At 38.4% G+C, this 14,044-nt stretch overlaps 1 protein-coding gene and 1 long non-coding RNA gene across 2 annotated transcripts; one reads left to right on the top strand and one right to left on the bottom strand.

Annotated features, from left to right (window-relative positions):
* Positions 1–6,708: 6,708 nt before the first annotated feature.
* On the bottom strand, positions 6,709–11,130 carry LOC145097885 (uncharacterized). The gene is made up of 3 exons (XR_013704519.1): positions 10,924–11,130; positions 6,976–7,156; positions 6,709–6,883 (listed from the first exon to the last, which is right to left on the bottom strand). It is a non-coding gene; the product is annotated as an uncharacterized LOC145097885 (long non-coding RNA).
* A 403-nt stretch (positions 11,131–11,533) lies between these two features.
* LOC145097884 (large ribosomal subunit protein bL12c-like) lies at positions 11,534–12,287 on the top strand. The gene has a single exon (XM_079035545.1). The coding sequence runs from the start codon at positions 11,622–11,624 to the stop codon at positions 12,195–12,197; it is 576 nt and encodes a 191-aa protein (XP_078891671.1). The 5' UTR covers positions 11,534–11,621; the 3' UTR covers positions 12,198–12,287.
* The last annotated feature ends 1,757 nt before the right edge of the window (positions 12,288–14,044 follow it).

Raw genomic sequence — 14,044 nt, 5'->3', positions numbered from 1 at the left:
AAACTAATTTTTAGCCTTATTAATCTAAATGAAATTCGTAGTATTCGTTAAACCGAGAAGTTCGATAAAAAAACGCCCAAATCTGACTTCGTATGAGGAAGTTATGATTTTTCGAAGTTTCAGCTTAGCAGTAGACAACTAAAAACTCGAATTTTAGATCGAGCGATTTTTAGCCGACACAACCTAAACGAGAATTGAAGGTCTCGTCATTAGTAGCACAACGGTAAAAAGTCTGCCGAAAACGGACGTCGGATGAAGAAGTTATGAATTTTTAACGGATTTCCTGTCCCGGTCTGTTAACAATAATAATATAAAAATTAAAGTCAAAATTAGCCGACGAAGTCTAAACGGAAGTTGTACAGCGTAATTTTAGCTACGTGTGAATATAAAGAACGTCAAAAACGGAGCTCGTATGCAAAAGTTATGGATTTTAGAAGTTTTGGCGCGAAAATCGAGAAAATTCGCATAGTCACGTTTTGCTACGTCACCTTCGCTGAAAGAGTGCCACGTGTCCTGCTGAGTCATCCGAGCACGTGGCCTTATCCGAAGTGGTCCACTGAGAAGGCGACACATACCTTCTTGCACGAGACCGAGCCCTCACAGCATGCCACGAACCCTCTACTTCGGACCCTAGACCTCGATCCAATCGCAGACTGCCAGCGAGCCCCTTGCATGCGCACACCATGTGCGAGCCACCCTCCCTGCGAGCCCTCGGATGTACGACGCGTGTCTTCTTCCTAACCGTCCGATCAGAAGCCTCCCCCTATAAATAGAAGGGTGCGAGACCTCCCGGGAGTATTTTCAAAACTTGTCATTTTTAGCCCCTTTCTCCATATTTCTTTCATATTATCATCCCCCGAAGCCCCGGTATCAATTATAAGCCCCGGAATACGCCACGAAGTTCCCGTGAAGCCCGGAAAATTTATCTTTTCGGTTTCGAAGCCCGACTTTTGCAGAGCCCGGTTTCTCAATAAAACTCCCGGTTTTATTAGAAACGATCGTCTTAGGAAACAAATTGCTGCCCGATTTTCATCAAAACAAGTGAGTGTGTAGTCACTTTCATCTTACACCTAGATATGAAGTATTTTCTATAAAATACATGCTATGTGTAATTATATTAAGTGTTTATTTGAGGTGACTGTTGAATAAACGTTTTATACAAGTTTTAACCTCTATATGTATTTTATCTACAAAATATGTTGGGTAGAACATCGGTAGATGAAATAGTTGATGTGTGTTAAAATGGTGAGAGGCCTCGATGTTGTTGGTGTTGTTGTTGTTGTTGTTGTTGTCATCTAGCAGGGTATAGATGACGACCACGGACCTTTCTAGACAGTCCAGTGGAACACTAGCAGGTTCGCAACTTGTAGGTGTTGATGAATTAAATGTTCATTGGCGTACTCCATCCCCCTCATGGTTGCCTTTAGGACATGTATGGCTGAGGAAACCCCTTAGCAATAGTGTCCATCCCGATGATAATCCTTAGGCTAGGTCCCTTGTGATAGGTGCTTAAGGACGTAAAGTGAGGACAACGGGAATGGGTAATCAGGGTTATTGTTAATTGGTGAACTTAATAAGTATATTAGTATTGTGGGTTGAAAACCCTATATGCTCACTAGGCTCCCAAGCCTGACCCACTCAGTTTTTATGTTACAGGTAGTGGACCCCGAGCATAGTCGGAGTACGACGAGAGATTTTTGGATTATAGGCCAGTAGTTGTAAATAACTGTTGAAAGGCTTATAATGTCTTGTTTATGCTTTTGATCTGTATCGGAACATGACATCCTGAGGTTTTGATATATATGGAAAATATATACCTTCTTAATGAAGGGTTTTGATAAACTTTTATCATATGTTGTTTGGGGACCAATTCCGCAACTTCTTTTAAAAAGATTTCTCTGGTTTTATTTTAAAAAGCATAAATTAAATCGGTATTTTCTGGCCGAGAAATTAGGGGATGTCACATAGGTGCCGCACCTAGAACCAAATCAATCCTGAACTCCACCTGCCTCTCGGGAGGCACTCCCGACAACTCCTCGGGAAAAACATTCAGAAACTCGCACACTATCGGAACCACAGAGATAGAACTCAGCCTCCCTGCAGCAACCCGCGTATCCATCACATATGCCAAAAAGCCCATACAGCCATGCTGTCGACTATGTCTCGCTCTGGCAGCAAAGTAGAAAGCTAACCCAGATCTGGTACCCTTGCCATACACCACAAGCACTCCCCCACTAGGGTCTCATATAGTCACCATCTGACGCTCACAGTCGATCATAGCTCCAAACCGATTCAACCAGTCCATGCCCACAATGACACAAACATCACCGATCGCGATAGGTACCAGGTCTATCGGAACTCGACACCAAAAATCTCTAGCACACATACTCAGAATACATCAGTAGCAAAAACCGCATGCTCTTCTGCTATGGAAACCCTCAGAGGTCGACTCAACGCCTCACGTCGGATACTGATGTGACGACTAAAAGCTAAAGACACAAAGGATCGACTCACAGCCGAGTCAAATGACACCAAGGCAGGTACAGAACTCACAATAAAAGTACCTATAAATAGCACATAATAAGCACAACAAATCTCAAAATAATTAAATAAGGAAATATGTACCAGCCACGACATTGGGTGTTACGCGGACCTCCTCCGCTGTCAGCTGAAAAGCTCTCCCACGAGCCCTCGGAACCTCGGCCTTCACTGTCCGACTATCAGTAGCACGCAAAATAGCAAGTTCAGAACCCTGAGCTAATCCCTGAATGAGCTGAGGGCACTCGGCCTTCCGATGGCCTGTATGGTTGTAGTAAAAGCAAACTGCAAACCCCTTGGGGCAATCCTTCGCCATGCGCCTCTCCTTTCCATATTTGTAGCAAATCCCTGCCCGACATGATCCCTTGTGACTCTTGCCGTACTTACCACAAGTGCAGACCTTCTAGCCCCTATCTATTGTATCACCAGGCATAGCCCTCTTCGTTGTTGGTTGCGACTGCACTGGTCTCTGGTCCCTCCCTTGGGACTCTCCCTCCTCCCTGGTATGCAACTCAAGCTCAATCTCCCTCCGCCTGGCATTGGTCTGAAGCTCAGCCAATGTCCTGTACGATGAGTTTGCTAGGAACTCCCTTATATCCCTCCTCATTATGCTCAAATATTGGATCACATGTGCCTGCTCGATAGATACGTGCTCAGGGAAAAACAGCGCCCTCTCATGGAACATCCTCGAAATCTCAGTCACAGTTTCTGATCTTCTACTTGAGAGACAGAAACTCCTGGTCCAACCGTTCCCTCTCCACCTGGGGAACATACTCATCTCGAAACAACTGATTAATCCTCTCCCACGTCACTGCAGCATGGTCTGCAGGAGTAAAGATGGCTGTCACAAACTTCCACCAGTCCTTCGCTCCCATGCAAAGCTGGTTCAGCGCAAACCGAACTCTCAAATGCTCGGGGAACGAACACGTGTAAAAAGCATCCCTTAATATCAGAGATGCATCTCATAGCAGCAATCGGATCTTGTGTCCCATCAAACTCTGGTGGTTTCGTGTTGCTGAACTCCTGCGGTGGTTGTGGCAACAGCGGCCTCAGTAGCAGTGGCATCTCGTTCATCAAAAGTCTCGATCAAGGTGGTCTTAATAGATCCAAACATCTTCGGTATCGCCTCTCGAATAGCTGCGGCCACCTCCTCATGGATGATCTTGCGGATCTACTCGTCACTAGTCCCACTGCTCTTAGGGTTGTGGCGCGTACCCACCATGATGTCTCCGAAACACAACACAAAAATCATCAGAGACTCGCTCGAGAATACTCACACTCGATTCTTTCCCCTACATGCTCCTTAGTACCCTAAGGATTCTTACTTGGGTTGCATACATATCCGGTGCTTTCAGTAGTACAGGCCTAATACTCCCTTCCACACCAACCTGTAGTCACCCCAAGTCCTCCTCCTAGGATCCTAATTCACAAGTACTCTATCTCTCACGGATATTACACTACTCTCTTAGTAGACTCCTCATACACTCATCTAGATATCTCTCTTAGATTAACCCTCGACTTAGAACTCTTTCTAAGGGATTCCTGCTAGATACTCCTACTCAACACATACTCAAGGCAACAACAGATAGCAGCAACTCCTAGACTAAGGCATCACAAATCAGGCAACTCTAGCCCTAAATATGAAATACCTAGCCTATCCTTTAGCATGCATGCCTAACATCTCATAAATATCTCATGACACAAATAAGTAAGGGTATTCTGGGAAATCATCTTTCGGGCTCTGGCTGATTGTACACAATGATCCATCTCGTTATTCTCTTAAACTCTTTCTCATTTTGGAAAAATCACTTCTTTTGAAAAAAAATCTCAAATCCTCAGTTTGAGTCCAAATACACCCGAAGGTATATCTGAATCCCTCAAACCAAGGCTTTGATACCAACTTGTAACACCGTAAATTTTCAAACAAATTTTTCATTTTAAAAATCACGTAATTCTCATAACATAGTTCACAAAACCCCCCAAATGATAATGTTTTCAAAACACATATTCAGAAAATGTTTTAAACACAATCCAAGATCCTCAAAATGTAACTCAACCTTGTGTGTACAATCAAGTCGGCGCCTTCCCGTGATCCTGAGAAGTACCTGAAACATATAACACATAACACAGTAAGCACGAAGCTTAGTAAGTTCCGCAAAATACCACACACATCTCATTAGCCTCTCATGGCTATACTCAAATAAGACCCTCCGATCAATGTGTCTCAGTGGAACCCTCCGGTCCCACAACTCGGATGGACCCTCCAATCCTAACTCAGTAAGCTCATAATAATACACAGCATAAATCACAAAGACATAATGCAAGATATCACAATACTCAATATAATCACATAAGACCCTCCGGTCGCACAAAGGTTACCACTCTAGGTAAGTATAGTGAGAAGACTCATCTCGTAAGCAAGCAAGGAAACTGAATACCCCTCGAGCAGTCTAACTCCCACCTACATGTAACAAGCATCTCTAATTAACACTTAAAGATAACAACTCTAAATAAACTCATGATAGTCCCTCTTTTACTCCTGGGATGGGTAAAAGACCCTTTACCCCTCCATGATCTCTATCCCTCAAGCTTGACCAAACCCTAAAGTCAACAGCAGTCAACATTCGAGTCAATAGTCCATGTTGACCCAACTCGTCGAGTGCATATATGCGACTTGTCAAGTCCATTCGGTTCCTCAGAACCCTGATGAAAGTCCAACTCAACTCTTCGAGTTGACCCGTAAACTCGCCGAGTTGACCCTTCAACTTGGCGAGTTACCGCGTGCTTAGTCTCATCGAGAAAACCCTAGCCGACTCGTCGAGTCAGCTCATTGAATCGGCGAGTCCATTCAGTTTGTATACTCGTTGAGACGTTTTAAGGCAAATCTACCACTCCAAACTCTCTATCTAGTCTCTCAAGGCAAAAAAATGTCACGTAAAGCTTCGATCTTTACGTTCATGCATGTCATATTTGCTCCATAATGCCAATACAAGCTCCAATAAGGGTTTGGTGCTCATAGGCTTGCCTCTAGCTCCATAAAGCTTGGGTCTTTGGGCTCACAAGACCTCCTACAATCTAGATCCAAGGTTTCAACCTCAAGATATGCTCAAGGGACTCAATAACACAAAAAGGATGGGGAAAAGCCATAAAACTCCCTCAAACTAAGATCTCACAAGAAAAATGATCAATATAGCATTTTTTTTTACCTCAAACAAAAGCTATCCATTGAGAACCTCTAGATCCAAATGTCCCACCTTGCTCCAAGCCTTAATGCTTTCCTCTTCTTCTCTCAAGTTGCACTAAAATGCTCAAGACTCCTTCTCACACAACAAGCTAAAACTCGATTAGGGTTTTCAACAGTACTTAAGGGTGACGAGGGAGGCATAAATGAGGGATTAAGGCCCTTTAAATAAGACAAAAACCTGGAGATTTAGGGTTTCCTCACACAAAGCTAACTCGGCGAGTTGGTCATTAAACCCACGTGACCAATCTGACTCTACTCGACAAGTCGGACATACAACTCATCTAGTCACTCACTAAATCCCAAAATAAATATATAAATATTATACCTGAGAGTCGGGATGTTACACCGGTATGTCTGACAGGGGTAGGTTGGGCACCCCAGTATGGCTAACAGGGTAGGTTGAGCACCCCGGTATGCTTAGCAGGGTAGGTCGGGCACCCAGATATGCCTGACAAGGGTAGGTCGGGCACCCCGGTATGCCTGACAGTATGTTATTGTATGGTGTGTGGTATGATGGGGGAACTCACTAAGCTTCGTGCTTACGGTTTTCAGTTTTGGTTCCAAGTACTTCGTTTTCAAAGGATAGGAGTCGGCTCGATCGCAACGCATCACACTATGATTTTCCGCACATGAGATCTTTGGGATTACACTCTGATATTGTTTATGACAACATGTTTTGTTTATTGACACTTTGGTTTTGACATGAGATGTTATTATGGATGTTTTCTTATACTGTTGGTTTTATAATAAACTATTTAAAAATGAAATTTGTAGTCTTGAATTTTGGGATGTTACACATCATCTTCTCTTATTTGATGCCATGAAGTGCCTTGAAGAAATGTTCTTGGATTTTAGGGCAACTTCGGAACCTTAGGGTTGTTTGGTAACCATCTTTTGTGTAACATAGCATTTTCACAAGAAAAAAATTTCATTTTTAAATAAAGTATAATAATCATATACATAAAATGGAAGTTATTAAAACCAATTGGTTCCAAAATACAGTTGTTTTAAATCCGAGCAATATAAATATTACTGAATCTCCATTGTTGCTGATGTGTGTGTACAATCATGCCTTCCCCTTCCCACGATCACCAACGGTACCTGAAAAACATTTAATCCACAACTACAAGTCAAAGCTTAATGAATTCCCCCAAAATACCACACACCACAATATACAAAAAATATATGCACACCTGGCCCACAACATAAAACATAAGACTGGATTGCCCCTTGGCCCACAACATAAGAATGGATTGCCCCCGGGCCCACAACATAAGACTAAATTTCCCTCGTGCCCACAACATAATACTGGATTGCCCCTAGGTTTGTTGGACCACAACACAAGGTCAAACCTTGCATGATCACCAACTGTACCTAAAAAACATTTAATCCACAATTATAAGCCAAAGCTTACTGAATTCCCCCAAAAACCACACACCACAATATACAAACAATACATGAACATCGGGCCCACAACATAAAACATAAGACTGTATTACCCTTATAACCACAACATAAGACCGGATTGCCCCCAAGCCCACAACATAAGACTGGATTTCCCCTATGCCCACTACATAAGATTGGATTGCCCCTGGGTTTTTGGCCTACAACACACAAAACAGTACCACCTCAACCTAACTTCTCACTTGAGCCTCCAGTCCACGATTATTCCCCCTCCCATGCCTACAACATACAATTGGCCCGCACCCTAGAATATAGTACACCGTTGGCCTTCCCGAGTATCTTGGCCTACAACACAAAGCATCATCACCTCAACCCACCCTACCACAATATGTCAACATATGTAACAAACAAGAAATCAAGTAAACATATAACACAGACAACTACCTACACTAGTCTACCTGTCTAACAAATAACTATCGCATACTAGGCCTTATAAACACACTACATCATTACCGATAAATCTCCAAGGAATGCATAGCTATATATAACTAGAGATGAGATAGGTATCCAAACAGCTGATCCTACTCTAGAGCCACAACCAAACAAGGAACATGAAAGGAAGCCTAGATCAAGAGTTCTCAGGTTATCCTACATGACTACATACAACCCCTAAGGCACTCCACTCAACGAACACCAACCTACTAGTACCCTAACCAACATACCACTACTTCTATATCCTAACATACAAGGATATACACTATAATACATAGTATAGTGAGGAAACTCACCCGAATCGAAGACCTATGGATACACCGCAACACACTCACTCCCTACTATGATCGCTCCTGCGAACCAACTAGCACCAAACCAAGGTTGAACCTTGATCAATAACCCAATTCCTTCAAGTTTGACCCAATGTTAAGCCAACCAAAAAGTCAACGGTCAACGTTCAATGACCTCTATGACGTGGCATGCTTTTGGCCATGTCGTGGCCAGCTAAGGACAAAACAATCGATCATAATAGTATCGCCATGACCTGGAAAGCCCTTGGCCACATTGAGTTTATTGGAATTTATTGATGGCATCATCCATGACACCCGTTGTATGGTGCTACTGCTTAAAACAAGTTGATTTTATTAGATTTTATTGATGGGAAAATTTCTACAGGTGAACAAAATAGTTGACATATCCCATACTTCCATTTATATTTGTGATTTTAGGTGAAACTTAGTTGCACTTCAAATGTTGATCATTATTTTTTAATTATCCTCTGTTTGAATTTGAACAACAATTGTGACCTACATTAGTACATTGTTGACTAAATACACATACTGAGAGTTAAGATTCAATAATAAAAGATTTACATGTTCTAATATTTCTATTTTTCCTTTGATAAATGTAATATGATTTTTTCCTTCGTTTTTCAGTCGGGATGGTAACTTATTCCAACGTTACATGATGTAGTTGTTCATTTGTATCTGCTGTAATATGGAGTTGCTCTTCAAAGTTAAAAGGTATTTTGTGAAAAATAGATTGCTACAACTTATAGTTTGTTTCCAAAATTATTGTTAAGTATTATAAAGCATTGATTAATATAACGTCATACATGTTGATTATAAAATAAAGTTGATTTCTTATCCAATGTTTCTTTTCTAGAATATATTGTTACAAACTTACTAAGTTGAATAAAATTTACAACATTTTGTATACTGAATGTATGACAAGGCTACTATTAAGTGAGTCGCTTATCCATCCGGATAGCTTCATGGTTTTTTTTTTGTGTGTTGGTAACACATAATTCCCTGTTGATCTTTGCTTCTTGACAAAGTTTCTTCTGATAAAAAAAGGATTCTTTGAATTTAGAGGTGTCGGAATTTGGTCAAATCAGATTGTGTTCTTTTTTGAAAAAAGAAATACTGAAATGCTATATTTTGGATATTTACATGTATTGTCTTAATTTATTGTTTACAGGACTTTACCACTCTGCCCTGAAAGAAGAGATTGCTTCATTCTACCCTAAAAGAAGAGATTGCTCCATTCTGCTCTGAAAGAAGAGATTCAGGAGCAGGGACAAATTTCACATCGATTATATATGAAATGGAATAAAGATAGATCATGTAGTTTTTTATTACCATTTTTTGTAGGTTAAGCCATATTAGGTTTGTGAACTTAGGGAATCTATAGGGTTTCCTTTGATGAATCCTAAGCTTTTCATTAGGGTGGGCATACAAAATAAGTATGTTGTTATATCTCATTTTGTAATCAGGTATATGAGGGGCGCTTGAAGAGCCTAACAACTGAAAATACATAGGTTGTTTAACCATCTATGCAAAATTGAATGTTTAGGGACTTAAATCACACCTTTTCTAAAAAATACAGGAACCAAATTTGCAGTTTGGCAGTCAGACTCACTTCTATGGTTCGTATTGCAAATATAGGTACACTCTCTGTTACCCTTAGTGTTGCTTTGATGCTGTTTTATTCCTTTTGGTATTGTTGTCATATGTATCACAACCAACAACGTGTGTGTAGTATGCGGAAATAGATGAGAGTTTTGTATTCAACTACTGTTGCCATTTTCTGGGTGGGTATATTTGTCTTTTTAAAAATTCAATAATATTCATGATTGGAGTTTGTTTTTTAAATATTTTACCCGAGTAAAATGGGTTTATTTGGTGTTTGGATCTTCTATCAACCTTGAAATGCTGCAAATTTCCCTTTTTGCCCCTTTCTAAACCAAATTAATGTCTACAGAAACTCAAATATTTAGATGCAATTCTTGAAATTCCTTATCTTAAGATAGCTATTCTACATTAGGAGAAGCTACTAATCTATCCAATTTTGAGTTCCAAACTAAGTTATTGAGAAAAACAAAAGGCCCATACCTAGGGGTGTTCAAAACCGGATATCCGAAAATTCGGATATCCGAATATTCCGATAGTTGATTTTTGATATCTGAATCCGTATCCAAAATTTCGGATACGGATTCGGATATTAAATCGGATATCCGAATTTCATTAATTTTAAATAAATATTCACATCTGAACATCCCTATCCGTAAAATCACCGCAACTCTTAAAATTAATAATAGCAACTATGTTAAATCTGACGACATAGATGGATATCGATAGCAACAAATAAATATATGTAGCATTTACTTAATAGTTTTTTATTATAAGTCAACGAACCAGGATTATAATAAACAAATATATAACGATCGTAAATGGAAAGGTTTGCAATAAAAGTTTGGAAAGAATGGTCACGAAAAAGTTGAAAATGGTGGGGAACATTAGTCCATTAAGCATTACAATGTTTCTAATTTCTCATTTTAAAATATTAAAAAATAAAGAAAAATTATTTTTTCGGATATCGGATATCCGAAATATCCGAAACTTTATCCGTATCCGAATCCGAAAAATCGGATATCCGAAATTTCGGATCGGATTTTCGGATTTTCGAATCGGATATTTCTGATGCGGATATTTTTGAACACCCTTACCCATACCTACTGTCCCCTTAATTAGGTCCCATATTATTTATCATCTAAAAATTCAGTGTAATGTCTTGCTACTCTTATATTATGATTAAAAGACAAACAATCAATTACATCAACAGAAATAAGGCACGCATGATACTTAACATTAAATAAAAACAAGATTATATACCATGTTAATTAAAATCACAAAATTAGTTAACAAGATCAAATATATCGATGAGATAAAAGAGATAAAAAATACCTTAATTGGAGAATTTGGTTTTCAAAATCCACAGCACTAGACGCAAAATCTTCATAGGAGAGAGGAAATGATTAAAACATGGATGTGAGGGGAACTAGATAACTTTGGCTGCCAAAATCCTGAATAGAAGGGAAAATTGTTTTGAGATAGATAGGAAATCGTCTTGAGATAGACGTTGTAGGGTTTGAACGTGAGTGGATAAAGGTTGCCCTTCTATTTTTCCCATATTTTCTCTACGAAAAATAAAGAATCAATTAGGTGGAAAGAGAATCAATTTTTTCTCTTTTCCTTATTCTCAATATCAAACAACAAAGAATCGAAATTAATTTAATATCTCTAATTCTATTTCTTTTTATACCAAATGTATGCTAAAAGTTTTGTGCTTGCCGTGTTTAGATTATGTATGGAACCAATTCCAAGTATCCATTGTGTCAGCAGTACTAAAAACCTATTAAATTACATTCTGGTTTTGGGTTTTAATGCAATAGTTTCTCGCATTTTAAAAACTTGGGACTATAGTTGTAGAACCAAAATTTGTAGACTATGAATGTACATTTTTCTAAAGTTAGGGTTGAGTTTGCATTTTGCACTGAAAAGAAATTCGAACGTCTCTATACATTTTATCTCAAAATCAACCAAACCTCAACCCCTTTATCTTATCTTTCTCGTCCCCTCACTCTTCTTCAAGCTCTGCTTCAATGGCAACATCTTCAGCACTTTCTACAGTCACCCTACGTTCATCCTCTCGCCTTTCACCCTCCACAGCAGCTCTCATTACACCTTCATCACTAGTTTTCCCCAAACAGAATCTAGAATTCCCCCTCCGAACAACCAAACTCGCTCGCAGATCGACATTACTCCGTCCTGTGGCCGTGGTAGCGGAGGAGAAGGTAGTACAGCTAGGAGATGAAATCTCGAATCTAACGCTATCAGATGCACAGAAACTCGTCGAATATCTCCAAGACAAGCTCGGAGTCACCGCTGCGTCTTTCGCTCCTGCCGCTGTTGTGGCGGCGCCTGGAGGAGCGGGAGCAGAAGCGGCGGCAGTAGTGGAGGAGAAGACGGAGTTTGATGTGGTTATTGATGAAGTTCCGAGTAATGCGAGGATTGCGACGATTAAGGTCGTTAGGGCTATGACGAGCTTGGCGCTTAAAGAGGCGAAAGAGCTCATTGAAGGACTTCCGAAGAAATTCAAGGAAGGAATATCAAAAGATGAAGCTGAAGATGCGAAGAAACAACTTGAAGAAGCTGGCGCCAAAATTTCAATTGTTTAGTTCATGATTTTGTGGTACGTTTTTTCTCTTTTTTTTTTTCGTCTGCGTAATGTAATCTGTTGTTAATTTGTTAGTTTTTGATGATTTAAATTGCTCTTCCTATTGCAATCATAGTTCACGTATTAAAGGACATAATTTACTTCAACGGATGCAAATTTTAACTCAAATCTCTTCGCATTCGTGTTACTCTAGCTCTGATGATATTACAAAGTCTGTAACTTTTTTCATTTTAAGCTTGCAAAATGAGCTTCAATCCCGCTTAAAAAACGTGAGTGCTCATACTTTCATTTTCTTATCAAACTTAAAGATGCATAGTCTCCAACCTAGTAAAATATATTTGTAGATACTATATAATAATTAATTTTTGAATTTTGATAAAGATAAGACATGTAGGATTTAATTACATTTAAGGTGGAAAGTAAATCCGGAAACAAGTTGGGTCGCCAACTTTTTAATTTTTATTAAACTATTTTGGATAATCTTATAAAAACCCAACATATTTTCATCAAAGTCTTAAAAAAACCACTATATTATTTATTTTTTACGTTAAAACCCTTATATTTTTTAAAATGTATCATTTAAGGCATTGAGCTCCGTAAATTTTAGATAGCCAAAAATGTTAGGTACTTGATTCTTAACGTTTCTAATGTTACAATTCATTAGATTAAAAAAAAAATTTAAAATATGAGGCTTTAAATGCACTATAATGGTTTTTTTAATCATTTTATGAAAATAGAGTAGGTTTTTCTAAACTCAAAAAACCTTAAATAAGAATTTTAGAAAATATAAGGGTTTTAGTGTACTAAAAAATAATATAGTGGTTTTTTAAGCATTTGGTGAAAATATGTTGGGTTTTTCTAAAGTTTTCCCAACTATTTTTTTTTAAATATACACATCCATAAATTTTAAAGTCTTAAATATTACAATTGTAACGAATATTTACAATATCCAGGAGCTCCACAGCTTTTGATGTAGATAAACCAAATATATCAATAATCAATTAATGTTTAATTGGATGGTTTATAAACATGTTGATTTTTCATGTTTTATTACTTTGTATGAGATTGTTTTTAAAGTAACATGCCTCATAGTGAAAGTCCTACTCTTCGATCCAAATAAGGGAAAACATGTGTTTGATCCATACATGTGTATTACTCTCACACCCGTCCAAAAACTAAAATCCGATCAAACTGGTGACTCTCATTCCAATGCGTCAGCTAAGAAGTTTACGATCACTCTTTCTTGGCAAAAACCCTGGAACGCCTAAATAGAAAATGATGTCCCTATCAATATCGTGTCGATACTTGAATCATCAGAAGGATCTACAATGTACTGCATGTTCTTTAAATGTGTCCAAACATGTTTTACGTCAAATTAGACATCTCTTGTCGATTGGAAATAGTAGAATCATTAGAGAATACTTAAAGAGAGTGTAATATTCTATTAATGACATATGTTGGCCAATATTATCTATAAGAATAATTAGAAGGAAATTCAAATAATGAAACAAATCGTTGGAATTACATAGACAATGGACAATGTACTTGATGTTAGGGTAGGATAACTTGCTTAATTGTTTTGATAAAATTAATCAATGTATGTGCTAATTGTAAAGTAATATAGTTAATACTTAATAAGAATGCAAGTATGTTAATTATTGTAATAATATTATTACTGAGAATGGATAACACAAACCGTATAGATCGTTTAAGAAAGTTAATGTGTACAATCAATAATTTTATAACCATATTATCGTGTATTAGTAATATTTAATAAAATTAATGTCATGAAGGGGTAACAAACCTTTTTTTCTACAAAATATCGTTGTCCTAAAAACGTGTTATGAT

This window comes from Lactuca serriola, chromosome 4, assembly GCF_051521515.1.
Source record: "Lactuca serriola cultivar US96UC23 chromosome 4, Lser_US96UC23_V15, whole genome shotgun sequence".
Classification (NCBI taxonomy): Eukaryota; Viridiplantae; Streptophyta; class Magnoliopsida; order Asterales; family Asteraceae; genus Lactuca; species Lactuca serriola.
The sequence above is the reverse complement of the archived record's forward strand: the minus strand, read 5'-3'. Positions and strand labels throughout refer to the sequence as shown.

What these genes read in the sequence shown, in the direction of transcription:
- LOC145097884 (XM_079035545.1), top strand. Translation starts at nt 11,622, where the DNA reads ATGGCAACATCTTCAGCACTTTCTACAGTCACCCTACGTTCATCCTCT.